Genomic DNA, 27,901 nt, shown 5'->3' with positions numbered 1-27,901 from the left:
AATATCTGATAATGGCTTCAGCTGCATTCTCCCCTCCCCCCGACCCCTCGGCCCCCAGCATGGTCACCCAGGATTTCTGGAGGTCTCAGGTTTGTGGGTACACTCCCTCGGTTACGGGTCACCTCAGCCATCGAGCCAACAATTTCAAAAGACATCCAAAGAGAAGAAAACTAATCCGGCCGTCACCGCCCCCTCCCCCCAACACCCCGTGTCCCCTCGATCTGATCGATTTTGCAGACCTTTACCCTCGAAGATCTTTCATGGAACTTTTATTTAATGGGTGCATATTGTTCGGCATCGAGTTCTGTTATGCAATGGAGACGGCGTACGTCACCCCGGTACTTCTTCAGATGGGTCTTCCAGATGAGTTCTATAGCATGGTGTGGTTTATCAGCCCCATCCTGGGTAATGTTCATTTCTGATTGGAACTGTGACACCTAAAATGTATGAATGAAAGGGACCCGCCCCCAGGAGATGGACATCCAATGATTTACTTCCTGTTCTTAACAATCAGTCAGTGACCCCTGTAGCTGCAGGCACTGTGGAGGAGTTATTCCTCAAATTTCACAACAGAAGCACTAAAGTCCTTCAAGTTCTTCTCTGTGCTATCCCTCCTTCTCAGCAGCTCAGCTCCCCCTCTCAGCAATGACTCCACAGCTCAGCTCCCCCTGCTCCCCCTCTCAGCAATGACTCTGCAGCTCAGCTCCCCCTGCTCCCCCTCTCAGCAATGACTCTGCAGCTCAGCTCCCCCTGCTCCCACTCTCAGCAATGACTCTGCAGCTCAGCTCCCCCTGCTCCCACTCTCAGCAATGACTCTGCAGCTCAGCTCCCCCTGCTCCCACTCTCAGCAATGACTCTGCAGCTCAGCTCCCCCTGCTCCCACTCTCAGCAATGACTCTGCAGCTCAGCTCCCCCTGCTCCCACTCTCAGCAATGACTCAGCAATGACTCCACAGATCAGCTCCCCCTACTCCCCCTCTCAGCAATGACTCTGCAGCTCAGCTCCCCCTGCTCCCCCTCTCAGCAATGACTCTGCAGCTCAGCTCCCCCTGCTCCCACTCTCAGCAATGACTCCACAGCTCAGCTCCCCCTGCTCCCCCTCTCAGCAATGACTCTGCAGCTCAGCTCCCCCTGCGCCCCCTCTCAGCAATGACTCTGCAGCTCAGCTCCCCCTGCTCCCCCTCTCAGCAATGACTCAGCAGCTCAGCTCCCCCTGCTCCCCCTTTCAGCAATGACTCTGCAGCTCAGCTCCCCCTGCTTCCCCTCTCAGCAGTGATTTATCAGCTAAGTAACCCCCCCCCCCACAGCGACTCAGCAGATCAGCCCACCCCGATCCCCCTCCAGCAATTACTCAGCAGCTCAGCTCCCCTGCTTTCCCTCCAGCAGTGATTTATCAGCTAAGTACCCCCCCCCACCCCCTACAGTGACTAAGCAGATCAGCCCACCCAGCTCCCCCTCTCAGCAGTGATTTATCAGCGAAGCAAACCCCCCCCCCCCCCACAGCGACTCAGCAGATCAGCCCACCCCAAACACCCTCCAGCAATTACTCAGCAGCTCAGCTCCCCCTGCTTTCCCTCCAGCAGTGATTTATCAGCTAAGTACCCCCCCACCCCCTACAGTGACTAAGCAGATCAGCCCACCCAGCTCCCCCTCCCAGCAGTGACTCTGCAGCTCAGCATCCCCTGTACCTCCATCTTCCATCAGTGACTCAGATGCTCAGTTTCCCCTCCCAGCAGTGACTCAGATGCTCGGTTCCCCCTCACAGCAGTGACTCAGATGCTCAGTTACCCCTCCCAGCAGTGACTCAGATGCTCAGTTCCCCCTCACAGCAGTGACTCAGCAGGTAAGCTGCTTAGAGAACAATTGGAAGGATTTCAGGGCTTCTGCTGTGAAGATGATTTTATCCACAGTGCCCGCAGCTACAGAGATCATTGGGGGTTTATTTTATTGAATGTTTGTTAAGCTGTGAGAAAAACCTGACAGAGTTTAACCCAAAACCTGAAATCCCCGAAACAAACAATCGTTTTTAGTTTTATATATCATGTATAAGAAAGGAATACAGAAGATTATAAGAGACTAAATGTTGTATCACACATCATGGATAATTTCCAAAGCCGTTCCTCCCAGCATACAATCAGCCGACCGTGGGTTCAACACACGATTATTTCAGATCGTTCGCTTTCCTCAATATGACACTTTACTCATCAAACTGCCAATTTATTGTAATTTCTGGAAGACGCAAATCATTTATTACCGATCGTTATATAAATCGCATTATAACTCGTATAACCGGCACGGCGGCGATCGATCTGAAGTGTGCGGTGTGATCACCAATGAAAGGAACTGTGTTTTTTTTTTTTATTGATTAAATTAACACCGATAGCGGAATTTTTATTCAACTAAAACTAAATCCAAATTTCATGTCAAAATGAAATCTGATAATGAATCTGTCCAGCAGGGGGTGCTGTATACAATCAGATTGTATGGTGTGTTGTCAGCCAGATGGTGAATCTTCTATGATGTCACATCAGGATCTGCCTGGATACAATGAAATGAGTGGATTGGGCGGGGCATCCTATGACATCAGAAGATGATGTAATAACGGGGTTGTGTTTGATTTGTCTCCTCAGGTTTCCTCCTCCAGCCGTTATTGGGGGCGTGGAGTGACTCCTGCGCTTCCAGGTTTGGCCGGAGGCGGCCCTTCATACTCGTTCTCGCCATAGGTGAGTGACGTCCCCAGGAATGGTCCAATAGGGGGCGCTCAAGGCAAAAATATCAATTCATCCATTAAAGCCGAATTCCAGGTATGGAAATATTTACATTGATACATCGGACCAACGTAAGTATGAGATCCCGTACCCGGGGGTCCTCATAGAGGCTGGAAATCACTGGGGTAAGCACTACTACTACACCGCTACTACATTACTATCACACCGCTACTACATCACTACTACACCGCTACTACATTACTATCACACCGCTACTACACCGTTATCACACCTCTACTACATTACTATCACATCACTACTACACCGATACTACACCTCTACTACACAACTACTACACCGCTATCACACTGCTACTACATTACTATCACACCGCTACTACATCACTATCACACCGCTACTACATCACTATCACACTGCTACTACATCACTACTACATCACTATCACACCGCTACTACATTACTATCACATCTCTACTACACCGCTACTACATCACTATCACACCTCTACTACATTACTATCACACCGCTACCACACCTCTACTACACTGCTACCACACCTCTACTACACTGCTACTACATCACTATCACACCGCTTACACATCACTATCACACCGCTACTACATCACTATCACACTGCTACCACACCACTACTACACCGCTACTACATCACTATCACACTGCTACTACACCACTACTACATCACTATCACACCTCTACTACACTTCTATCACACCTCTACTACACCGCTACTACATCACTATCACACTGCTACTACATCACTACTACACCACTACTACATCACTATCACACCGCTATCACACCGCTACTACATCACTATCACACTGCTACTACATCACTACTACATCACTATCACACCGCTACTACATTACTATCACACCTCTACTACACCACTACTACATCACTATCACACCGCTACTACATTACTATCACACCGCTACCAAACCACTACTACAACGCTACTACACTGTTATCACACTGCTACCACTACACCACTACTACTACAGAGCTGTTAGACTCTTATTATATCTCTACTACACAGCTACTACCTCACTGCTACTACATCTGAACTACACCATTACTGCACAGCTACTACAGTGGGGGAAGTACCCCCCCCCCTGCTGATTTAGTAGGTTTCCCCATTGACATAGAAATGATCAGTCTATAATTTTATTGGTCGGTTTATTTTACCAGTGAGAGACAAAATAACAACAAAAATATCCAGAAAAATTATAAATTGATTTTCATTTTAATGAGTAAAATAAGTATTTGACCCCTTAGTAGTTGGTGGAGAAACCCTTGTTGGCAGTCACAGAGGTCAGAGGTCACAGAGGTCAGAGGTCACAAAGGTCAGACATTTCTTGTAGTTGGCCCCCAGGTTCGCACACATCTCAGGAGGGATTTTATCCTCTCCAAGTCATTGAGGTTTCCAGGCTGACGTTTGGTAACTCCGAACCTTCAGCTCCCTCCACATATTTTCTATGGGATTTGGGTTTGGAACCACTCCAGGACCTCAATGTGCTTCTTCTTGAGCCACTCCTTTGTTGCCTTGGCCGTGTGTTTTGGGTCATTGTCATGCTGGAATTCCCATCTATGACCCATTATCAATGCCCGGCTGAGGGTTCTCACCCAAGATTTGAGGGTACATGGCCCCGCCCATCGTCCCTTTGATGCGGTGAAGTTGTCCCCTTAGCAGAAAAACACCCCCAAAGCATAATATTTCCTCCTCCATGTGTGATGGTGGGGGATGGGGTTCTTGGGGTCACAGGCAGCATTCCTCCTCCTCCAATCACAGCGAGTTGAGTTGATTTTGGTCTCCTCTGAGCACAGCACTTTCCCCCAGTTCTCCTCTGAATCATTCAGATGTTCATTAGCAGACATCAGACGGGCTGTACCATGTGATTTCCTGAGCAGGGGGACCTTGCGGGTGCTGCAGGATTTCAGTCCTTCAATTGTTTTCTTGGTGACGATGGTCCCAGCTGAGATCATTGAGAAGATTCTCCTGTGTAGTTCTGGGCTGATTCCTCACCGTTCTCCACCATCATTGGATCTCCACGAGGTGAGATCTTCCATGGAGCCCCAGACTGAGGGAGACTGACAGTTATTTTCTGTTGTCACCTCTCACCAAGCTGCTTGGCGATGGTCTTGTAGCCATTCCAGCCTTGTGTAGGTCTCCAATCTTCTCCCTGACCTCCTTGGACAGCTCTTTGGTGTTGGCCATGGTGGAGAGATTGGAATCTGATTGGTTGATTCTGTGGACAGGAGTCTTCTATACAGGTAACAAGCTGAGATTAGGAGCACTCCTTATAAGAGATTCCTCCTAATCTCAGCTCATTACCTGTATAGAAGACACCTGGGAGACAGAAATCTGCTGATTGGTCGGGGATCAAATACTTATTTCACTCATTAAAAGTAAAATTAATTTATAACTTTTGTGAAATGCGTTTTTCTGGATATTTTTGTTGTTATTTTGTCTCTCCCTGGTAAAATAAACCGACCAATAAAATTATAGACTGATAATTTCTCTGTCAGTGGGGAAATGTATAAAATCATCCGGGGGGTCACATACTTTTTCCCTCACTGTAGAATGCTACTACACTTCTATCACACCACTACTACAGGGATCACCATCAGTTTCTTGGCCCCGCCCCTTAGTCTCGGTCGCACAGAGTCACATGACAATAATAATAATCGCAGCTCTCAGTGTTGTCGGTTCTGATTGGAGGAATTCTGGAAAAGTTTCCCGCACTACTTCACTGCAACTTACAGAGCGACTCCGCCCCCTAGAATATGGAAAGTCACATCCGAGCCGTGTGATTGGTGTCGCAGTATTGTGATCCGAACACAGGAGCCAATCACAGAACACTTTGTATTTCTCGATGAATGAACGGCATCTCTGATTGGACGAGGGGGAGAGGTGTGCAGTGATGTCAGGAACTCCGTCCAATCAGAGAACTTCATAATCCTGAGATCAGTGTAGTAACAGTGATGCAGCAGTAGTAGCAGTGTAGTAGTGCTGTAGTAGAGGTGTGGCAGGGATATGGAAGTGGTGTAGTAGCTGTGTTATAAATGTAAAGTCATGGTGTATTAGGGGCGTAGTAGTAGTGTAGTAGGGATGTAGTAGGGGTGTTGTAGCAGTGTAGTAGTGATGTAGTAGTGGTTGTAATAGAGGTGTGGTAGAGGTAAAGAAGTTGTATGGTAGAAGTGTAGTAGCAGTGTACAGTAATGGTGGTGTGGTAGAGCTATAGTAGTATTGTAGTAGAAATGTAGTAGTAGTGTAGTAGCTGTGTAGTAGTAATGTAGTAGCGGTGTAGTAGCTGTGTAGTAGTGATGTAGTAGGGGTGTAGTAGCTGTGTAGTAGTGATGTAGTAGGGGTGTAGTAGCAGTGTAGTAGGGTGTAGTAGTAATGTAGTAGGGGTGTAGTAGGGGTGTAGTAGCTGTGTAGTAGTTATGTAGTAGGGGTGTAGTAGCAGTGTAGTAGGGTGTAGTAGTAATGTAGTAGGGGTGTAGTAGGGGTGTAGTAGCGGTGTAGTAGGGGTATAGTAGCTGTGTAGTAGTGATGTAGAAGTAATGTAGTAGCTGTGTAGTAGTAATGTAGTAGCGGTGTAGTAGCTGTGTAGTAGTAATGTAGTAGCGGTGTAGTAGCTGTGTAGTAGTAATGTAGTAGCGGTGTAGTAGCTGTGTAGTAGTAATGTAGTAGTGGTGTAGTAGCGGTGTAGTGGTAATGTAGTAGTGATGTAGTAGGGGTGTAGTAGCTGTGTAGTAGTGATGTAGTAGGGGTGTAGTAGCTGTGTAGTAGTAATGTAGAAGAGGTGTATAAGCGGTGAAGTAGCGGTGTAGTAGTGATGTAGTAGTAATGTAGTAGCGGTGTAGTAGCTGTGTAGTGGTAATGTAGTAGTGATGTAGTAGGGGTGTAGTAGCTGTGTAGTAGTGATGTAGTAGGGGTGTAGTAGCTGTGTAGTAGTAATGTAGTAGCGGTGTAGTAGCTGTGTAGTAGTAATGTAGTAGTGGTGTAGTAGCGGTGTAGTAGTAATGTAGAAGAGGTGTATAAGCGGTGAAGTAGCGGTGTAGTAGTGATGTAGTAGTAATGTAGTAGCGGTGTAGTAGCTGTGTAGTGGTAATGTAGTAGTGATGTAGTAGGGGTGTAGTAGCTGTGTAGTAGTGATGTAGTAGGGGTGTAGTAGCTGTGTAGTAGTAATGTAGTAGCGGTGTAGTAGCGTTGTCTATACAGTGATTTGCAGCTTCTAGAAGGATCCTATAGGTCCGGTATATCCATAGTTGCTGTAAGCTGGAACAATGGAACTCTGTAGGGATATCCACACCTGGGTTCAGGTAGGCGGCAGGTATGAGGAAGGCGGAGAGATAAAATCCCATGAGAAGGAAACGATCGATAAGAGGAGGTTATAAATTGCTGGAACTCCTTTATGTACTCAGTGTTAGGGCGACGCCCTGCGCACATTCGCCCGCCGTTATCTGATCGTTGTCGGGGTGAACCAACAAACAACAAAGCATTGGGACCATCAGTGGGACCAGCAGAGGTCATGGCGGCCCGGGGACTGGAAGTCCATAAAGATGTCACCATTCCCATAGTGGTGACAGAGGACCACCCCTCCCCCACCCAATGTTCATTCATTATCAGTCAGTCTGTATACACAGAATTATTGTCAGCTCTTGTGTTCATTTTAAGCTGAGAGAGGTTCTAAAATTCTCTGATGGAAGCTTAGGAGAAGCACCGCTGCTCAACACAGAGTGCTGTGGGCGGGTCCTCAGTGGTCTGACCCGCCCCCTGCTTAGTGCTCCAATCAGTAACACTTACCCTCCCTAAGCAGCACTGCTGATTGGAGCACTGAGCAGGGGGCGGGTCTGACCGCTGCGCTCTGAAATGAATATTCTTTTAAAAAAGAGGCCCCAATTATATTACCACATACAGCGCCTTGTAAAAGTATTCACACCCCTTGAATTGTTCCACATGTTCTCATGTTACACCCAGAAACATAAATTTATTTTATTGGGATTTTATGTGATAAACCGACACAAAGTGGCCATAATTGTGAAGTGGAAGGAAAATGATAAATGATACAAATAAATCTGTGAAAAGTGTGGCTGCATTTGTATTCACCCCCCGGAGTCAATACTTTGTAGCTCCGCCTTTCCCTCCAATTACAGCTGGGAGTCTTTTTGGGGATGTCTCTACCAGCTTTGCACATCTAGAGAGGACATTTCTACCCATTCTTCTCTGCAGAATATCTCATCTCTGTCAGATTGGATGGAGAGCATTTGTGAACAGCAATTTTCAAGTCTTGCCACAGATTCTCAATGTGATTTAGGTCTGGACTGTGACTGGGCCATTCTAACACATGAAACCATTCCATTGTAGCTCTGGCTGGATGTTTCGGGTCGTTGTCCTGCTGGAAGGTGAACCTCCCCCCCAGTCTCAAGTCTTTTCTTCTAAGATTGTCCTGTATTTGGCTCCACCCATCTTCCCATCAACTCTGACCAGCTTCCCTGTCCCTGCTGAAAAAAAGCATCCCCACACCATGAGGCTGCCACCACCATGTTTCACAGTGGGGATGGTGTGGTCAGGGTGATGTGCAGTGTTAGTTTTCCCCCACACATAGCGTTTTGGTTGAGTTTTGGTCCCATCTGAGCAGAGCTCCTCCCCTCACATGTTTGCTCCTCCCCCACATGGCTTCTCCCAAACTGCAATCAGGACTTCTTATGGCTTTCTTCCACCAATGGCTTTCTTCTTCTCACTCTTCCATAAAGGGCAGATTTGTGGAGCGCACGACTAATAGTTGTCCTGTGGAGAGATTCTCCCACCTGAGCTGTGGATCTCTGCAGCTCCTCCAGAGTTCCCATGGGCCTCTTGGCTGCTTCTCTGATGAATGCTCTCCTTGCCCGGCCGGTCAGTTTAGGTGGACAGCCATGTCTTGGTAGGGGCCCGGCCGGTCAGTTTAGGTGGACGGCCATGTCTTGGTAGGGGCCCGGCCGGTCAGTTTAGGTGGACGGCCATGTCTTGGTAGGGGCCCGGCCGGTCAGTTTAGGTGGACGGCCATGTCTTGGTAGGGGCCCGGTCGGTCACTTTAGGTGGACGGCCATGTCTTGGTAGGGGCCCGGCCGGTCAGTTTAGGTGGACGGCCATGTCTTGGTAGGGGCACGGCCGGTCAGTTTAGGTGGACGGCCATGTCTTGGTAGGGGCCCGGCCGGTCAGTTTAGGTGGACGGCCATGTCTTGGTAGGGGCCCGGTCGGTCACTTTAGGTGGACGGCCATGTCTTGGTAGGGGCCCGGCCGGTCAGTTTAGGTGGACGGCCATGTCTTGGTAGGGGCACGGCCGGTCAGTTTAGGTGGACGGCCATGTCTTGGTAGGGGCCTGGCCGGTCAGTTTAGGTGGACAGCCATGTCTTGGTAGGGGCCCGGCTGGTCAGCTTAGTTGGACGGCCATGTCTTGGTAGGGGCCCGGCTGGTCAGTTTAGGTGGACGGCCATGTCTTGGTAGGGTTGCCGGGCCGGTCAGTTGAGGTGGACGGCCATGTCTTGGTAGGGGCCCAGCCGGTCAGTTTAGGTGGACGGCCATGTCTTGGTAGGGGCCCGGCTGGTCAGTTTAGGTGGATGGCCATGTCTTGATAGGGGCTCGGCTGGTCAGTTTAGGTGGACGGCCATGTCTTGGTAGGGGCCCGGCCGGTCAGTTTAGGTGGACGGCCATGTCTTGGTAGGGGCCCGGCTGGACGGCCATGTCTTGGTAGGGGCCCGGCCAGTCAGTTTAGGTGGACGGCCATGTCTTGGTAGGGTTGCAGTTGTGCCATACTCTTTCCATTTTCCCATGATGGATTGCTCAGCGCTCCGTGAGATGGTCAAAGCTTGGGAGATTTTTTTATAACCTAACCCTGCTTTACACTTCTCCACAACTTTATCCCTGACCTGTCTGGTGTGTTCCTTGGCCTTCATGATGCTGTTTGTTCACTAAGGTTCTCTAACAAACCTCTGAGGGCTCCACAGAACAGCTGTATTTATACTGAGATTAAATTACTTTATTTACTAATTAGGTGACTTCTGAAGGCAATTGGTTGCACTATATTGTAGTTAGGGGTATCAGAGTAAAGGGGGGTGAATACAAATGCAGCCACACTTTTCACAGATTTATTTGTATCATTTATCATTTTCCTTCCACTTCACAATTATGGCCACTTTGTGTCGTCTATCACATAAAATTCCAATAAAATACATTTACGTTTTTGGTTGTAACATGAGAAAATGTGGGATATTTCAAGTGTTAAGACACGCCCCCAGCTTGAAGGAAATGATAAGCACAGGGCATACATGACAGGGTGGAAGGGACACCAGGCAGTAGGGGGTTAAGTTAGTTTTTGGGATATGAGAGGTCAGGACTCTTCCCTTATTGGCAGAGCAGACGAGGTGATGGGGAGGAGCAGGAGAGAGAGTAGATGGAGGGGAGGAGTGAAGGGGCTTCACTTGTAGACTGAAGATCATAGGAGGAACGTCCCTCCCGCCCCCCCGGGTGATGCCGTTTTCTATCGTTCTGCTAAGGAGGTTGGACGTTGGCAGTTGGGGTCCTTGACGAGGGTCCAAAACATGGTGTCAAACGATAAAATTGTGGGACCCATCTCAGGTATGGAGTCCTATGGTTGGTCTGGTTCAGTCTAGACCGACTGGGAAGTGTAAGGAGGTAGAGGTCTGTGGTCGGTTAGTTGAGTCCTCCAGAAGGTGTTTTGGCGCCTGGGGACAGAACCCAACTTAATGGTACCACAGACTCCAATGTTGTGGGGGATGGTATCCTCAAGGATCTGCAACCATTCTTTGATCTGGATTGGTTTGACTGTTTTATGTTTTTCTGTTATTTATGGTTTTTGTTAATAAAAGGCCGAACCGGCCATTAAATCCCAATGCTGAGTTAGTGTTGTAATTTAAAGGTAAAGGGGGGGGGGGGGGTGGTGTTGGGTACTGATCCAGGTAATATGGTTAAACAGGTGGGATCTGAACTACCCTAGTCATGAATAGGGATGATCGAACTTTTGAAAAGTTCGGTTCGACCAGAACACCCGAATTTCCCGAAAGTTCGGTTCGGATTCCAGAACCCCATTGAAATCAATGGGACCTGAACTTCTGGAATCAAAAAACACAATTTTGAAGCCCTAAAACCCAATAAATGCCCCTAAAAAGTGCCTAGGGTTCTGGGTCATGCCCCAGGGACTATGAATCAGGCAAAAAAAAAGTTCTTAAAAATTGTCGTTTTTGATAGAGAGCCAATTATTGAAAAAATTATTGAAAAAAAAAATGAGATTTCTTTGGATTTGGTGTCTGGGGGGGACTAAAAGGTGTACCTGTGAAGTTTCAGCTCTGTAGCATGTCCAGAACCAGGAAAAAAAAGATTGTTTTTCTTAGAATTTCAGTAGCGCAGGGATGGTGTTACCCTCCTTTCACACCTGGGCGTTTTTGTTTCAGGCGTTTTTCAGTCGTTTTGAACTTCTGTATAGGGGTATATATATATATATATATATGAATGTGTGTGTACATATATATATATATATATATATTTATACCCCTAACCCAGAATCTGCATAGTGGGTTCACCCTGACATGGCAGAATCAGGTCACCCTAAACTACACTACGGTCACCCTGACACTTAAAGCTATCCCTACAAAAACTAGATTTTTGAATCTAACTATAGTGGTATATAGTACCCTAACTACACTGCATATCCCTTTCCTCACACTAATAATTGCAAAATGACACTGGAGCTTTACAAGCAGCAGGAGAAACACAATTGCTTCCACTCTCTTCCACAGCCTCTGTATTACAGTGCTAGAGGTTTGGCAGGGCTATCTTATATACTGGGGGGCGTATTCACTCCTGATTGGCCTCTGGACCCCGTAGTCCTTCCAATCACATTCCTAGCATCCTCCTGCCCCCTCAATTGGCTTTTACTGACGTTTCTGGGCCAATCACGGGCTTTCACAGCCCAGTTCCTGTCCCATTGCATTTTGGGCGGTTCTGGTGGCCGAATTTTCCAAACTTTTGCCGCAAAAAGTTCGGAATTCGGCCGAATTTTCGAACACCCAATGTTCGGGTCGAACCGATGGTCGACCCGAACCGTTCGATCATCCCTAGTCATGAATACTTTATCAAGGCACTATATTCATTACACACAGCGTTGCCAACCTACACACAGTAAAAGGCACTCCGATGGTCCTGGCTGGCTCTGGACCAGTACTGAGCATGGGCCGTTCCGAGCCGAGCGTCACAGACATATTTTTTCTGATAACCTTTTCCAGTCACTGGCATTTACTGGCAGGAGAAAAGTGCCCATTTTTTAGTGGCTGCCAGTAAAATTACTGCCGGTTGGCAACACCGGTTACACTGAGAAATTTGGAAGCTTCACCTGGCCTCCACATTCCACAGATTTGCCTTCAGGTGTATATTCTGACATGTTTCTTTTTTGTCTTCCAACTATAAATTCAGAAATGAAAGAAGTACGGGGAAACCTTGTTTGGCTGTACTTCTCCTGTAGGTCAACGGAGGGCACTTTGTTCTGCACTCTTGTGATCCGAATTCATCCAACAGTGGGCCAAAGTCCGCTATCGGCTGACGTCACTCAGCCGTTCCACGCTCTGGAGACATCACGACTTTTATGTCTGGATCCACCCAGATGCCTGGACCGGCAGCTGGCTCTCAGAGAGCCACCTGGAGCCTGAGTCAGCCGCCCCCGTCCCCTGCACAGCCCGGCACTCCAGTGAGCACTGGAGGGGACAGCACAGAGAGGAGAAGTTTGTGGATAATGTGAGCGGAATATCCTGCAGTCATGAATTCATTTCTAATAACGTTTTATGATTTGTGTTCTAGGAGCCTTATTTGGCCTTACACTGCTGCTGAATGGGAGGGACATTGGTCTGTCTGTGGGAGACACCCAGGCCGACCATAAATGGGGTCTCATCCTCACCATTTGTGGAGTCATCCTCATGGATTTCAGTGCCGACTCTGCGGATAATCCCAGCCATGCCTACATGATGGACGTGTGCTCCCCAGGGGATCAGGATCGGGGACTCAATATTCATGCGCTGCTTGGTGGTAAGTACTGAACTCACCCCACTCCCCCCATCCACCCCACTCCCCCATCCACCCACCACCACATCCAGGCTTCCATGCTACAAACAAGATGCCATACATCCCAACCCTATTCTGTGTCCAAAAACTGACAATGGCTTCTGCAATATAAGGAAATTGTATTTCCTCCTTCAGGCCTTGGCGGTGGTTTTGGCTATGTGGTTGGCGGCATTAACTGGAACAAGACCAGCTTTGGAAAAGCCATGGGAGGACAGTTGCGGGTTATCTATCTGTTCACCTCAATAACTCTGACCATCATGACAATTCTGACATTGATCAGCATCCCGGAAAAACCTCTTCAGTCCTTCAGCAAGAAAAAAAAAGTGATGAAGAGCCCCAGTCTTCCCCTTCCGCCATCGCCTCCCATATTTTTTGAAGAGCAAGAAAACCAACAACCCTCCCAGAACTCCAACCACTTGTATGCAAGCTTCACCAGTCCCATCTCCCCCCTCAGTCCCCTCACACCAAAGTACGGCAGCCTCATCAGCCGGGACAATTCTTTAACTGGAATTCATGAGTTTGCTTCCTCGTTTGGCACGACCAACATTGACAGCGTTCTCATTGACTGTTTTACCGGAGGGCACGATGGATTCACCACAACCTCGGGTAGTTTGCCAAGGCAGTCCAGCAGCCTTCCTCGAGTACCCGAGAACCTATACTGCGGTGGAAACCGAAACCTGGACCCAACAGACAACCCGACAAGTCCTGGCACAGATAGAACCATCTTAAGAGTTGGGTCCCTTGATGCACCAAAGCCAAGATCATCCGGAATTCTGAAAAGGCCGCAGTCCCTGGCCATTCCAGATATAGTGACGGGAACTATTCCTGAGAGCAGCCGCAGACGGAATGTAACCTTCAGCCAACAGGTAACATGGACAAGATATACCAATATCTCATGGTGTAGGAATGGGGGGTACAGCAGTCAATGGGGGGGGGGGGCAAAGTTAAACACCCTCATTTAAAATATTTAGAGTGACTCATACTGGGAACCACAGAGAAGAGACGATGTCAATGTTTCGAGAGCTGAAGGGGCATAGCATGACCCATGGGGTCATCACAGAGACATAAATATTCTGGAACAGTCCCAACTTTAAAGTGTATCTAAAGGCAACAGTAGGGTAGGGTTAGCCCCCCCCCCCCCTTTGTGTTTATTTCTATGTTCCTGCTGGGAAGATTTACCCTCTGTGCCACCCCTCTTTGCCAGGGGCAGGGAAAATATACCTCCAACGCAGGGGTAGGAGTAGAATTACCCCAGGGTGGATTCATGGCTTCAGTGGAACATTGTACCTCTTCTCTTCACTATCCAATACTTTAAGGCTCCATTCACATTTGTACGACTCCAAAATTGCGCTGACTTTAGAGTGCAAGTTTGACGCAACTTTGGAAGGGTGCAACTTGGAAATGTCTTTGGCTTTGACCAATGATAATGGACAACTGTTGCATAACATTTGACACTAAAAACATGCCTCCAATGCAGGGGTAGGAGAGGAATTACCCCGGGGTGGATTCATGGCTTCAGTAGAGCGTTGTGCCCTTTCTCTTCACTATCCAAAACTTTAACCACTTAAGCCCCGGAAGATTTTACCCCCATTCCGACCAGGGGGTATTTTGCGATTCGGCACTGCGTGACTTTAATGGACAATTGCGCGGTCGTTCAACGCTTTACCTAAACGAATTTGACGTCCTTTTTTTCCCACAAACAGAGCTTTCTTTTGGTGGTATTTGATCACCTGTGCGATTTTTTGATCATGCGCTATAAACAAAAAAATAGCGACAATTTTGCAAAAATAACAATATTTTTCACATTTTTTATAAGAAATTCCCCAAAAAAGAAAATGTAAAAATCTAAATTTTTTAACATTTTCGGCCAATTTGTTTTCTGCTACATATGTTTGGTAAAAAAAATCACAAAAAGCGTATTTTGATTGGTTTGCGCAAAAGTTATCGCGTTTACTAAAGATTTTTGTAATTTTTGTTGTTTTTTTTTAAACGCGTAATGGTGGCGATCTGCAATTTTTTTTGCAGGACTGCGACATTGGGGCGGACAGATCGGACCCTTGACTGACATTTTTGACACTTTTGGGTTGACCAGTGACATTACTGCAGTAATCAGTGCTATATATATGCACTGTTACTGTAAAATGACACTGGTAGTGAAGGGGTTAACTTTATTTGAGAGGGAGGGGCTGTGTGTGTCCATAGGGGTGTGATTCTTACTGTGATTGGCTGTGGCTTGAGCTGTAAGAACAGTGATCAATGGTCCTACATAGTAGAACCGTGTGATCACCATTCATACACAAGGGAGAATGACAGGCGGCTTGTTTACATCAGCCGCCTGCCTTTCTCCCTCTGCACGGACGATCGCAGAGTGACTGGCGGACATCGGCTCCGCCGGTCACATGTGCGGGGGGACCGTGACCGCGCGGGAGCGGGAGCGCGTCTCCGGTGGCGCGCGCTCGCTCCCCAGAGCCTCACAGGCTAGTGACGTACCGGTACGTCACTTTGCCTGTGAGGGGCTGACCGCCGCAGTATATGTACTTGCGACGGTCGGCAAGTGGTTAAGGCTCCATTCACATTTTGTTCGACTCCAAAATTGCACGGACATTGCAGTGCACATTTGATGCAACTTTGACGCAACTTTGGATGGGTGCAACTTGGAAATGTCTTTGGCTTTGACCAGTGATAATGGACAACTGTCGTATAACATTCATGTACGACTTTCATTCAAGTTCTGAGGGTTAACATTGAAGTCTTTGGCCCTCAAGTTGCATGAAAGTCGGACCAAAGTAGTGCAGGAACTACTTTGAAGTTGCTGCAACTTTAAGTCGCTTAGATATGAATGGGTATCATGTAACAGTTTTGGCTGTAGAAATACTTTAAATATAGAATCTGGGCAATCAAAGCCCTTATTAATGATCCATTTGATAAATAATTAGTTTTTTTTACATGATTTTCGCTATAAAAATGGTTATGTTAAAGAAAGTTTTCCTGAGAGATAAAAGGAGGCTTCAACTGCTGTCCTCTGTTTCTGCAAATTCCTCTGGTTATAATACTTTGAGTCATTATCGCAGAACAATCTGTAGATGAGGTTTTCTGACTTCACCGATCTGATTACTTGTTCTCGGTTATTGACACCAAACAGACAGCCAGTCAGCTAGGAAGAGGACATCAATGGCAGTCTCCATATTTCTTTTAGAAAATGTTAATTTTATAATGTATCTCCATCCAAACAAATACATTAAATCCTTGGACTGCGAGTATAAATCGTTCCGGAAACATGCTTGTAATCCAAAGCCCTCTTATATCAAAGCGAATTTCCCCAAAGGAAATAATGGAAACTCAGATGATTCCTTCCACAACCATTTATTCATAAATCCTTCAGTTTATAGTCCATAGAAAAAGATTTCAGCAATGTGATTGGTTGTGTAACCATAAAATCTCCATCCACAAATGGCGCCTCCACAAGGGGATGAGGAGCAAAATCCAGCAGGAGATACAGAGAATAAAAGAGAAGAGAGGGCGCCTCTAAGTGTAGCAATATGGTTACATTTAATTTAGGTTCAACATTTAGCAATTCACATGGTTGATGATTACGTATAAGAGGCACATCTAAGTATGCCGGTGTTCTGTCAGAAAACCCTACCCCATCAGATTTCCCTACCTACGTCATTTCTGGTGCGGGTTCATCATGCACCAGCTGTAGCCGCGTCACACCTCCTACTGCGCATGCGCGGAATAGGTAGGGAATTTTGATAACATCGTAAGGAGTGAGGCACAAGTCCTACTGCGCATGAGCGGGCGCATGCGCACCAACGGATCGGGCAGTGGCATCTCTCATAACAAACATTCATCCGATCTCCATGGCCCACACTGCGCCGAGCCGACAATGGGACAATCCTATTCCCTACCCACACGCGCACGCCCACTGTCTCATTGTCGGGTAGGCGCAGTGTGGGCCATGGAGATCGCATGGATGTTTGTTATAAGAGATCCTGCTGCCCGACCCGTTGGTGCGCATGCGCCGGCACATGCACACTAGGGCTTTTGTCTGACCCTTACGATATTATCAAAATTCCCTACCTATTCTGCGCATGCCCAATAGGACGTGTGACGCGGCTACAAGCTGCTGCATGATGAATCCACAGCTGATCTCAACCGGAAAATGATGTAGGTAGGGAAATCTGATGGGGTAGAGAAATCTGATAGAACACTGGCATCCGGGGTAAAGCTGTCCACATCCAGACCATCCTCTGCACGGCTGGCTCTCACCACTGTCAGTCTGCAGACGTGACCGGGAAGACTTCCCTGCAGGAGAGCGATCTGAAAGCGAGGCTTGAAGCACTTGTGGAGCGCAGCGTGGAAGGGATGACGTAGATAGCGGTGAGGAGGACGGTCTATGCGGACTGATTTACCCTGGATGCCGGCATACTTAGATGCGCCTCTTTTAATCATCAACCAACAACTAAATGTTGAACCTTTATTAAATGTAACCACATTGCTACACTTAGAGGCGCCTCTCTTCTCTTTTATACTCAGTTGTGACGTGACGTGACGTGACGCTACTTGTATATCAAGACATCGCTTCTTTATCAAGTCAACATTTTTGTTGCTTGTCTTGCAAAAGGCTCTCAGACCAATTTACTCTCAATCCAAGCTTTTACTGAATTTCATATTTTAGTGGACACCAGTAGGTTGAGACACCCAAGACTTAAGTGGTGAATATTCTCTGCTGTTTTTTTCTTTGTTGCCCCTGGCACCCCCCCCCCCCCCATAATGCTAAAATTAAGGCATGGCCCTCACAATGTGACCCCATCATTTGACTTCGTAAAACCATTTTACCTCATAGCAAAATGAAGATATCAGCGTGCGGTGGAGTCATCCCTTAAGTTGTTTACTATAAAGGGAATCTGTGTTTTTCCCATAGAGGACGAAGTAACAGGTTCCCTTTAATGCCATTGGCCACCAGCTGCACATAGTCGTCTTCCTTCACTCCTCCACTGCCCCTTGATTGGCTGCTTGGAGTGAGTGAAGGAACCACTCCAGCCATGAGGAATCCTCCCCACCCCTTGGGGCAACACTGGGTGCCTAACCAACCAATCACCAGCAATGTCACATGCGAGGAAGAGGAGCGAGTCACATGTGACGACAAGGAGTGACTCACACGCTCCTCCATATTTGGAAGTACCGGACATCTTTCTTCAGTCCAATTAGCTAAATGGAGAAATGGGGGTACAAAAAAAATGAGAGCAGGTGATAGGGGAGGAGATACCAATAAAGTACACCTGTTGACCTGCATGGTCAATGAAAAGATTGTCTTGAAGGTATTTCCTTAAGTTTTTATCCTTTCCATAAAATGTTTTTCTAAAAGCAAAATGTAAGGAAACTCAATGGGTCCTCCATAGAAATCAACGGGAAATCTTTGATGAAATCATCCTTTAGAATCCCAGGGGGGAGGGGCTTAGGCTGTCCAACAGTCATCAGACACCCCAGGAACAGGAAGTCAGGTGGTGTGTATGTAGATTAATCCAAATACATGAGGTCCCTCAGTGGCATATGGCGCCCAGTCTAAACCAGCACATTGCGCTATCTGCTGAACACACTTCAGGCTTAAACTCTGCAAACTGGTTCTCTTTAAATGTGAATTGTTGTATCTGAGATTGAGGACCTGTGAGGTGACTGTGCATGACTTAATGTTACATGGTTTGATCCCTAGGTGTTTCTGACTGTATTGCATGCTGATATGGAGTTCTTATGGTGCAGGTGGCTAACATATTGCTGAACGGTGCAAAGTACGAAAGCGAACTCAATGGATCCAATGAGATATCGCATCAAACGCTTTCCATGAAAGTCCTGTGCTCGTCCATCTGCAACATGCCCAAAGCCTTGCGCAATCTATGCGTCAACCATTTCTTAGGTAAATTCTGGGATCATGGCTGTGTGGGAGTCTAATAGATTGTGAGCCTTGTACCGGGACATTCCTCTCCATCCCAGGGGCCCATAAATCTTAGCAAGACTCGTTTATCGGGGTGTACAAGGGAAGTATGGCCTTGGGGTGTCCAAGGGAAATATGGCCTCGGAGTGTCCAAGGGAAGTATGGCCTCGGAGTGTTCAAGGCAAGTATGGCCTTGGGGTGTCCAAGGGAAGTATGGCCTCGGGGTGTCCAAGGGAAGTATGGCCTCGGGGTGTACAAGGGAAGTATGGCCTCGGGGTGTCCAAGGGAAGTATGGTCTCGGGGTGTCCAAGGGAAGTATGGCCTCGGGGTGTCCAAGGGAAGTATGGCCTCGGGGGGGCCAAGGGAAGTATGGCCCCGGGGTGTCCAAGGGAAGTATGGCCTTGGAGTGTACAAGGGAAGTATGGCCTTGGGGTGTCCAAGGGAAGTATGGCCTTGGGGTGTCCAAGGGAAATATGGCCTCGGGGTGTCCAAGGGAAGTATGGCCTTGGGGTGTCCAAGGGAAGTATGGCCTAGGAGTGTCCAAGGGAAGTATGGCCTTGGGGTGTACAAGGGAAGTATGACCTTGGGGTGTACAAGGGAAGTATGGCCTTGGGGTGTACAAGGGAAGTATGACCTTGGGGTGTACAAGGGAAGTATGGCCTTGGGGTGTCCAAGGGAAATCTGGCCTCGAGGTGTCCAAGGGAAGTATGGCCTCGGAGTGTACAAGGGAAGTATGGCCTTGAGGTGTCCAAGGGAAGTATGGCCTTGGGGTGTCCAAGGGCAATATGGCCTTGAGGTGTCCAAGGGAAGTATGGCCTTAATCGTTGTTGTTCATAGAAGTCAATCAGATTTGTAGTTCTTGTGGCTGACATAGACAGTGCCAGCTAGGAAGACTGGTGTAAGGGGAATGTTGGTGGGGTGATGGGTTCTTAGACACAGCATCCACTAACTCTGACCTTTCTGACAGAATGAACCATGATGGTTTTAGATTTGGTCATTCCTTGTTGTTCCATGTGGCAGGAGTGAGATTAGCAGGAGACCCTTCGAAAAGTCCTCCCAGTTCCGATTCATGTTGATTGACTCATTTAGATATCTTTATATTTGTTAAGTGATCGGTAGCATTTATCGGTTTAATGAAGAATTTATTTATTATCCCGGAGTTCAGATTTAATGATATAGAAGGCGAGTCCCTTACAGGTTATAGAATAGTTTTAGTCTGGATTGTTTAGAATTCCTCATTAAAACGCTCCTTTGTTTTTCGCAGGTTGGCTGTCATTTGAGGGAATGCTGCTCTTCTATACGGACTTCATGGGTGAGGTGGTTTTTCAAGGAGATCCCAAGGCTCCCCACAATTCCGAGGAATATCATAAATACAACGCTGGTGTTACAATGGGATGCTGGGGGATGTGTATATACGCCTTCAGTGCCGCTTTTTACTCAGGTATCTGTACTGCCACACATGATATGGTCTGATTGTACAATCTCCTTTCGATCTAAGAACAACTGCCTGGTTGGGTATTGAACTGCTGATTGGTTATACTTTACATGGATAGTCAGTCCTGACTGATTAGACAACTTAATTGGAAAAAGTATGTGGAGAGCCCTGGGGTTGTGCTAAGACCCATGGTTCCAGTGAAGGTTCCTGGTAATCTCCATTATTCAAAGACATTGGAGACAATTGTGCTCTTCCAATCATGTGGTAACAGCTTGGTGAAGACCCTTTTCTGTTCCAGCATGACTGTGCCAAAGCCAGCCCCATAAAGACATGGGTTGACCAGATCCATAAAGATATGGGTTGACCAGTGTGGACAAGCTCCATAAAGACAAGGGTTGACCAGTTTGGACTAGCTCCATAGAGACATGGACTGACCAGTTTGGACCAGTTCCATAAAGACATGGTTTAACCAGTTTGGACCAGCTCCATAAAGACATGGGTTGACCAGTTTGGACCAGCTCCATAAAGAGGTGGTTTGACCAGTTCGGACCAGCTCCATAAAGACATGTGTTGACCAGTTTGGACCAGCTCCATAAAGACAAGGGTTGACCAGTTTGGACCAGCTCCATAAAGACATGGGTTGACCAGTTTAGACCAGTTCCGTAAAGACATGGGTTGACCAGTTTTGGCCAGCTCCATAAAGACATGGGTTGACCAGTTTAGACCAGTTCCGTAAAGACATGGATTGACTAGTTTGGACCTGCTCCACAAAAACATAGATTGACCAGTTTGGACCAGCTCCATAATGGTTAGGTGTCCATGTTGGGTGGTATAGTACAGGGATAAAAAGTTGCAAAATTGAGGTTAATACACAAATTTGTGAATAGATCCGATCCACCAATCCAGTTTTTATACCCTTTGCGTAATAATTTGCAAGCCATTTATCATGTAAAGCCGTAAAATTTGGACTCATAGGGCCCCTTTATAAATCATCCCCGTACTCCACATTCCTTGCTTATTTCTCCTTCTCCCCTCCAGGCTGGAGGTGCAATAATGATCTGCATACAATGGGGATCCTATGGTAATAATTGGCAGAGGGTGCAGTGGATTTATTCCCCCTGTGTACTACACTCATTCGATGCTACAACTAGGAGGAGGAGAGGGTATGACTTCCATAGCCGGGCAGTTTGCAGTGTGATGTGAATTTCACATTTTTCAAGCTTCCCCCAACCTACTTATTGTATTGAATGTCAACAATTGTAGACTGGCAGGTTATTACACCCTGTTTAGCTGCTTAACAACTGTTGAAATAAGATATCAGCCACACGTGGGGTGCATTGTTTTTTTAGCGGGAACCCCACTGACAGCTGAATTAGTCATCAGTTGTAAAGGACGTGGCGCCTCCACATCTTGACACTAATAATACGATATTTGCTTTTTTTTTGTACATTTTAACTGTCAGTGGGAGAATCCCGGTGACAGCTGAAAGAACCGAGCCTGAAAACATCGGTTACAGGTATCGGAGCATTTACACCGATACTCTATATTAATATACTAATACTGCAAATACTTAGTATGGGCACTGATACCAATATCAGTATCAGTGCAACCCTAGTCTCCATCCATCCGTCCATGTCTCCATCCAGATGTCCTTCCATGTCTCCATCCATCCATTCATCCATGTCTCCATCTATCCATGTATCCATCCAGCTATCCGTCCATGTCTCCATCCATCCATGTCTCCATCCATCCATCCATTCGTCCATGTCTCCATCCATCCATCCGTCCATGTCTCCATCCATTCGTCCATGTCTCCATCCATCCATGTCTCCATCCATCCATCCATTTGTCCATGTCTCCATCCATCCATTCGTCCATGTCTCCATCCATCCGTCCATGTCTCCATCCATTCGTCCATGTCTCCATCCATTCGTCCATGTCTCCAGCCATTCGTCCATGTCTCCATCCAGATGTCCTTCCATGTCTCCATCTATCCATGTATTCATCCAGCTATCCGTCCATGTCTCCATCCATCCATCCATTCGTCCATGTCTCCATCCATCCATGTCTCCAGCCATCCATGTCTCCATCCATCCATCCATTCGTCCATGTCTCCATCCATCCGTCCATGTCTCCATCCAGCTGTCCGTCCATGTCTCCATCTATCCATGTCTCCATCCAGATGTCCTTCCATGTCTCCATCCATCCATTCATCCATGTCTCCATCCCTCTATCCATGTCTCCATTCATCCGTCAATGTCTCCATCTATTGATCCATCTGTCCTTGTCTCCTTCCATCCATCTGTCCATGTCTCCATCCATCCATGTCTCCATCTATCCATCTGTCCATGTCTCCATCCATCCATGTCTAAATCCATCCGCGTCTCCATTCATCCATGTCTCCATCCATCCATGTCTCCATCCATCCATCTGTCCATGTCTCCATCTGTTCATGTCTCCATCCATCCGTTCATGTCTCCATCCATCCATCCGTTCATGTCTCCATCCATCCATCTGTTCATGTCTCCATCCATCACTTTGAAAAACAACCCTCTATCATTTTTAGCCGCCGCCATCTTGAGTAAGGGCAGATGATTTATAAAACGTTTATTTCCTGGAATCAATCTGCCCTTAGCTCAGGCATGCAGGCAGGAGGGTGTGGCTTAGCTGAGAAAGCCCCTCCTCCCATGAAGACTCCTGGGATGTATGACATCATTATGGCCTAGCCCAGAAACCAGGAAGACACTGAAGTAATAAAAAAAAGTGTAAAACCAGTAAATCTCCCTTCCTACTGTATCTATGTACTAATGATGGGAAGATGAGGATTACACAGAGTTCCTGGTGATTGGGGGAGGGAAGTTCTGATTATATTGTATCTGGTGGGTCTCTGTGGTTTGCAGGTTTGGGGACAATTCTATCAGAAAGTCTCTCTGACATTGAAGATCTGTGAATGTTCTTCTTCTTCTTCTTCTCTATGAAGCGGTCCTGGAGAAGCTGGAGGAATATTTCACCATCCGCACTCTGTACTTCATCGCCTATCTGACGTTCGGCCTGGGGACGGGATTGGCCACGCTCTCCAGGAATCTCTACATCATCCTGACTCTGTGTATAACGCATGGCATCCTCTTCTCCACACTCTGCATCCTTCCCTACTCCCTGCTCTGCGACTACTACCAGAATAAGAGGGTACGTCTACCGCACCCCATCACTGACATCTGCACCCCATCACTGACATCCACACCCCATCACTGACATCCGCACCCCATCACTGACATCCGCACCCCATCACTGACATCCGCACCCCATCACTGACATCCGCACCCCATCACTGACATCCACACCCCATCACTGACATCTGCACCCCATCACTGACATCTGCACCCCATCACTGACAACCCCATCACTGACATCTGCACCCCATCACTGACATCCGCACCCCATCACTGACATCCGCACCCCATCACTGACATCCACACCCCATCACTGACATCCGCAACCCATCACTGACATCTGCACCCCATCACTGACATCTGCACCCCATCACTGACATCCGCACCCCATCACTGACATCCGCACCCCATCACTGACATCCGCACCCCATCACTGACATCCACACCCCATCACTGACATCCGCAACCCATCACTGACATCTGCACCCCATCACTGACATCCACACCCCATCACTGACATCCGCACCCCATCACTGACATCCACACCCCATCACTGACATCCGCACCCCATCACTGACATCTCACATCATACCCAATAATCACTGACATCTCTCATCATACCCAATAATCACTGACATCTCACATCATACCCAATAATCACTGACATCTCTCATCATACCCAATAATCAATGACATCTCACATCATACCCAATAATCACTGACATCTCACATCATACCCAATAATCACTGACATCCGCACCCCATCACTGACATCCACACCCCATCACTGACATCCGCACCCCATTACTGACATCCGCACCCCATCACTGACATCCACACCCCATCACTGACATCCGCACCCCATCACTGACATCCGCACCCCATCACTGACATCCGCACCCCATCACTGACATCTGCACCCCATCACTGACATCCGCACCCCATCACTGACATCTGCACCCCATCACTGACATCCGCACCCCATCACTGACATCCACACCCCATCACTGACATCCGCACCCCATCACTGACATCCACACCCCATCACTGACAACCCCATCACTGAAATCCGCACCCCATCACTGACATCCACACCCCATCACTGACAACCCCATCACTGACATCCACACCCCATCACTGACATCCACACCCAATCACTGACATCCGCACCCCATCACTGACATCCGCACCCCATCACTGACATCTGCACCCCATCACTGACATCCGCACCCCATCACTGACATCCGCACCCCATCACTGACATCTGCACCCCATCACTGACATCCGCACCCCATCACTGACATCCGCACCCCATCACTGACATCCACACCCCATCACTGACATCCGCACCCCATCACTGACATCCGCACCCCATCACTGACATCCTCACCCCATCACTGACATCTGCACCCCATCACTGACATCCACACCCCATCACTGACATCCGCACCCCATCACTGACATCCGCACCCCATCACTGACATCCACACCCCATCACTGACATCTGCACCCCATCACTGACATCCGCACCCCATCACTGACATCCGCACCCCATCACTGACATCCGCACCCCATCACTGACATCCGCACCCCATCACTGACAACCCATCACTGACATCTGCACCCCATCACTGACATCCACACCCCATCACTGACATCGCACATCATACCCAATAATCACTGACATCTCTCATCATACCCAATAATCACTGAAAGCAGATCAATTAAATCATTTAAAGCCCAAATGAACTAAATCAGCTAATAGGAGCATCGATACAAAAGGTGTGCCAAGTCTTTCGGTTTGAGCCGGCTGGTCTCAGTGCCGTCAGGTGACGCTCATCTTCGTCACGCCTTAACATTGGTCCCTTCATTTTGTTCTGATTTTATTAACATTCAGCCTTGAGGAAGGAGGAGACTTTTCCTCCTGAAACGCGTTGGCTGGATCTGATACTCTTAACCATTAAATGTATCAAAGAGTCCTTCAAGTGAGATGAACTTTTGTACCAGATAGGTCACCAGAAACTCAATAAAAGGGTCCAACGCTTTGTTGAATGACCGTATCACATCAGAAGATAGCGATATTTTGGGGGCCATGCAGGACTGCTGATCAGGAATGTGAGGTCACATCAGGTCACCTCTTCTACAGGTCACATGCCTGGTGAGCAGTCTTGCATGGCCCCCAAAACGTCGCTATCTTCTGCTGTGATGCGGTCATTCAATAAAGCGTTGGACCCTTTTATGGAGTTCCCTGGGGTGCCGGTGGCATATCTCCTTCCAGTCTGCAGCCGACAGTCACTACACCACCCATTACACATTCCGCCATTTTCAGTAGCGTGAACGTTTGGAATATTGCTTTGTACTAGACATGCAGAATGGAAAAATGAGTTTACTTTCATCTTGGATAAATTCGTTATGTTACTAATTCCATTTATTTTACTTGTTTTCTGAATTCATTTAGTTTTGTTTTGTTTATTCATTTTTGGATGGATTCGAATTTAAATTGAAAATATTGATCCAACCCAAATTCTGTGTGAAGAATAGCTGGTTGTTGGGGAGCAGGGCACCCTCCCAGCCACCGCCTCTTTACCAGCCATGACTCATCTGCTGTCAGCGGGAATCCCAGCGGGATTCACAGCAGAATATGAACAAACCAGTCCTGGCATTACATTTTTTTTTTTAGAAAAACAGCGTGGGGTCCCCCCCCAAAGTCCATACCAGACCCTTATCCGAACATGGCCAGGAAAGGGGGGGGCGAATGAGATCCCCCCCTTTCTGAACTATACCAGGCCACATGCCTTCAACATGGGGGGGTGCTTTGGGGCAGGGTCTCCCCCCCCCCCAAAGCAGCTGGTCACCATGTTGATGGGAACAAGGCCCCCGCCTGCAGACCCCCACAACCAGCGCCCAGGGTTGTGGTGGAGAGGCCCTTGTTCTCATTAACATGGGAACCAGGTGCCTCAAAGCACCCCCTCATGTTGAGGGCATGTGGCTTGGTACGGATTAGGAGGGGATGGGCTGCATGCTCGGATAAGGGCCTGGTATTGTTTGGGGGGGGGGGGGGGGCATGCTGTTTGTTTGTTTTTTAATGTTGGCATTGTTTGTTTATATTTGCGGTCAGTGGGATTCCCATGAGGCATTGTAGTTAAGGCCGCCCTGCTCCCTAACAACCAGTTATTATCAAATTCATTTGAATCATTTGTTTCATTCAGATGCTTCATGCATCCAAATGAAATAAAATAATTTTGTTTATTTCGTTAATGTTTTTTTTGGATTTGTTAAAATCCGTTACTGTTGTATTCAGAAAATTCGGATACATCCAAAATTCCGAATAAGGAGAATTTTGTCTGCAATTCATGAACTAAATCCCACGTCTATTTTTGTACCAGACGCTCCTCCGTTCACATCCAAGAATGATACCGGTATACACATGCTTGTCTCAGGCTATTATAATTAAGCTTCATGGCTGCCATTTTTTTTCCTTTCCTTACTGCTCAATGGGTTAAAACTGAACTCTGGGTAAAACGACCCATGTACTGAGGCCCCTCCCACACTGCAAGGGTTAATTGCTTATTTTTAGGGTACCAGTAGAAAGCACCTTTACTCACCCTATCCCTCACCCCTTTAGGTTCCTTACTTTATGCAACTGGTTTTCCCAAAGTCATTCCACTTCGGCCCCCTACTCATTGGTCACAGCTCTGATGTCATCACCTACAATGCAGGACCAGCAATGTGTGCATTGTAAGTGAGGGCGCTGAGGACCCGTCCACTCCTCGAGGCGTCCGAAGGAAGAGGAGAGCGCCGGCTATCAGGGGAGGAAGTAGTAAGGTAGGTACTGTATGAGGGGTTTTGCTGGTACTCTAGGCAAGGATAAGCTTTTAACCCTTGCAGTGTGGGGGGAGCCCCGACCACAAGGTTTGTTTTTTCATTTTCCCGACATTTAAAATGTAACTTTCTAATTAGTAAAGAAAATGATGGCAGCCCTGAAGCTCTGACCTTTAAAAAGAAATGATAAATGGCCGGTCCCAAGTTTGTGCCAAATGGAGACAAGAAGTTCAAGGCGACCCTCCATGTCCACTCATTGCAGCCAACACCCAACACAACCCAGGAACCTCTCAGGTGAGTTTTCTATACATTTTATATCCTCATGAAGTGTCTTTTTCCAGTTTGTAGGCTCCAGCTCGGAGGGCACCAAACGTGGGATGGGGGTGGACATCTCTCTCCTCAGCTGCCAGTATTTCCTCGCCCAGATCCTGGTCTCCATCGTCATGGGACCTCTGACGTCGATTGTCGGCAGTGCCAATGGAGTCATGTACTTCTCCAGCCTCATGGCATTTGTGGGCTGCTTCTACTCCTCTTTATTTGTTATCTACGACATTCCACCAAGTGGAGATCTGGATGACGAGGAGCAGCCGCTTCTACTAAACATCTGAACTCTCTGCAGAACCTTTATAAAGCGAACTTTGTTTTTAAACTCAATAAACACTCTGCTGGATACTAA

The 27,901-nt window shown here is 47.5% G+C and overlaps 1 protein-coding gene across 2 annotated transcripts; it reads left to right on the top strand.

Moving 5' to 3' along the window:
• On the top strand, positions 1 to 27,889 carry SLC45A1 (solute carrier family 45 member 1). 2 transcript variants are annotated; one of them, XM_082274448.1, is made up of 8 exons: positions 1 to 89; positions 2,630 to 2,722; positions 12,606 to 12,830; positions 13,002 to 13,732; positions 18,627 to 18,780; positions 20,063 to 20,239; positions 23,214 to 23,419; positions 27,567 to 27,889. In XM_082274448.1, the coding sequence occupies exons 3-8, from the start codon at positions 12,722 to 12,724 to the stop codon at positions 27,831 to 27,833; spliced, it is 1,644 nt and encodes a 547-aa protein (XP_082130574.1). In that variant the 5' UTR covers positions 1 to 89; positions 2,630 to 2,722; positions 12,606 to 12,721; the 3' UTR covers positions 27,834 to 27,889. The 2 variants fall into 2 exon arrangements, with proteins under 2 accessions (XP_082130574.1, XP_082130573.1); XM_082274447.1 differs by having other exon boundaries at positions 11 to 405.
• The last annotated feature ends 12 nt before the right edge of the window (positions 27,890 to 27,901 follow it).

Source organism: Pelophylax lessonae (assembly GCF_965119305.1).
Source record: "Pelophylax lessonae genome assembly, chromosome: 12".
Taxonomy (NCBI): Eukaryota; Metazoa; Chordata; class Amphibia; order Anura; family Ranidae; genus Pelophylax; species Pelophylax lessonae.
This window is presented reverse-complemented; position numbering and strand designations above follow the sequence as displayed.

Bases quoted from the DNA above. Each gene is read 5' to 3' on its own strand.
- SLC45A1 (XM_082274447.1), top strand. From the start codon at position 12: ATGGCTTCAGCTGCATTCTCCCCTCCCCCCGACCCCTCGGCCCCCAGC. The intron at 406-2,629 runs GTAATGTTCATT...TTGTCTCCTCAG, and splicing joins GTTTATCAGCCCCATCCTGG to GTTTCCTCCTCCAGCCGTTA. The intron at 18,781-20,062 runs GTAAATTCTGGG...TGTTTTTCGCAG, and splicing joins ATGCGTCAACCATTTCTTAG to GTTGGCTGTCATTTGAGGGA.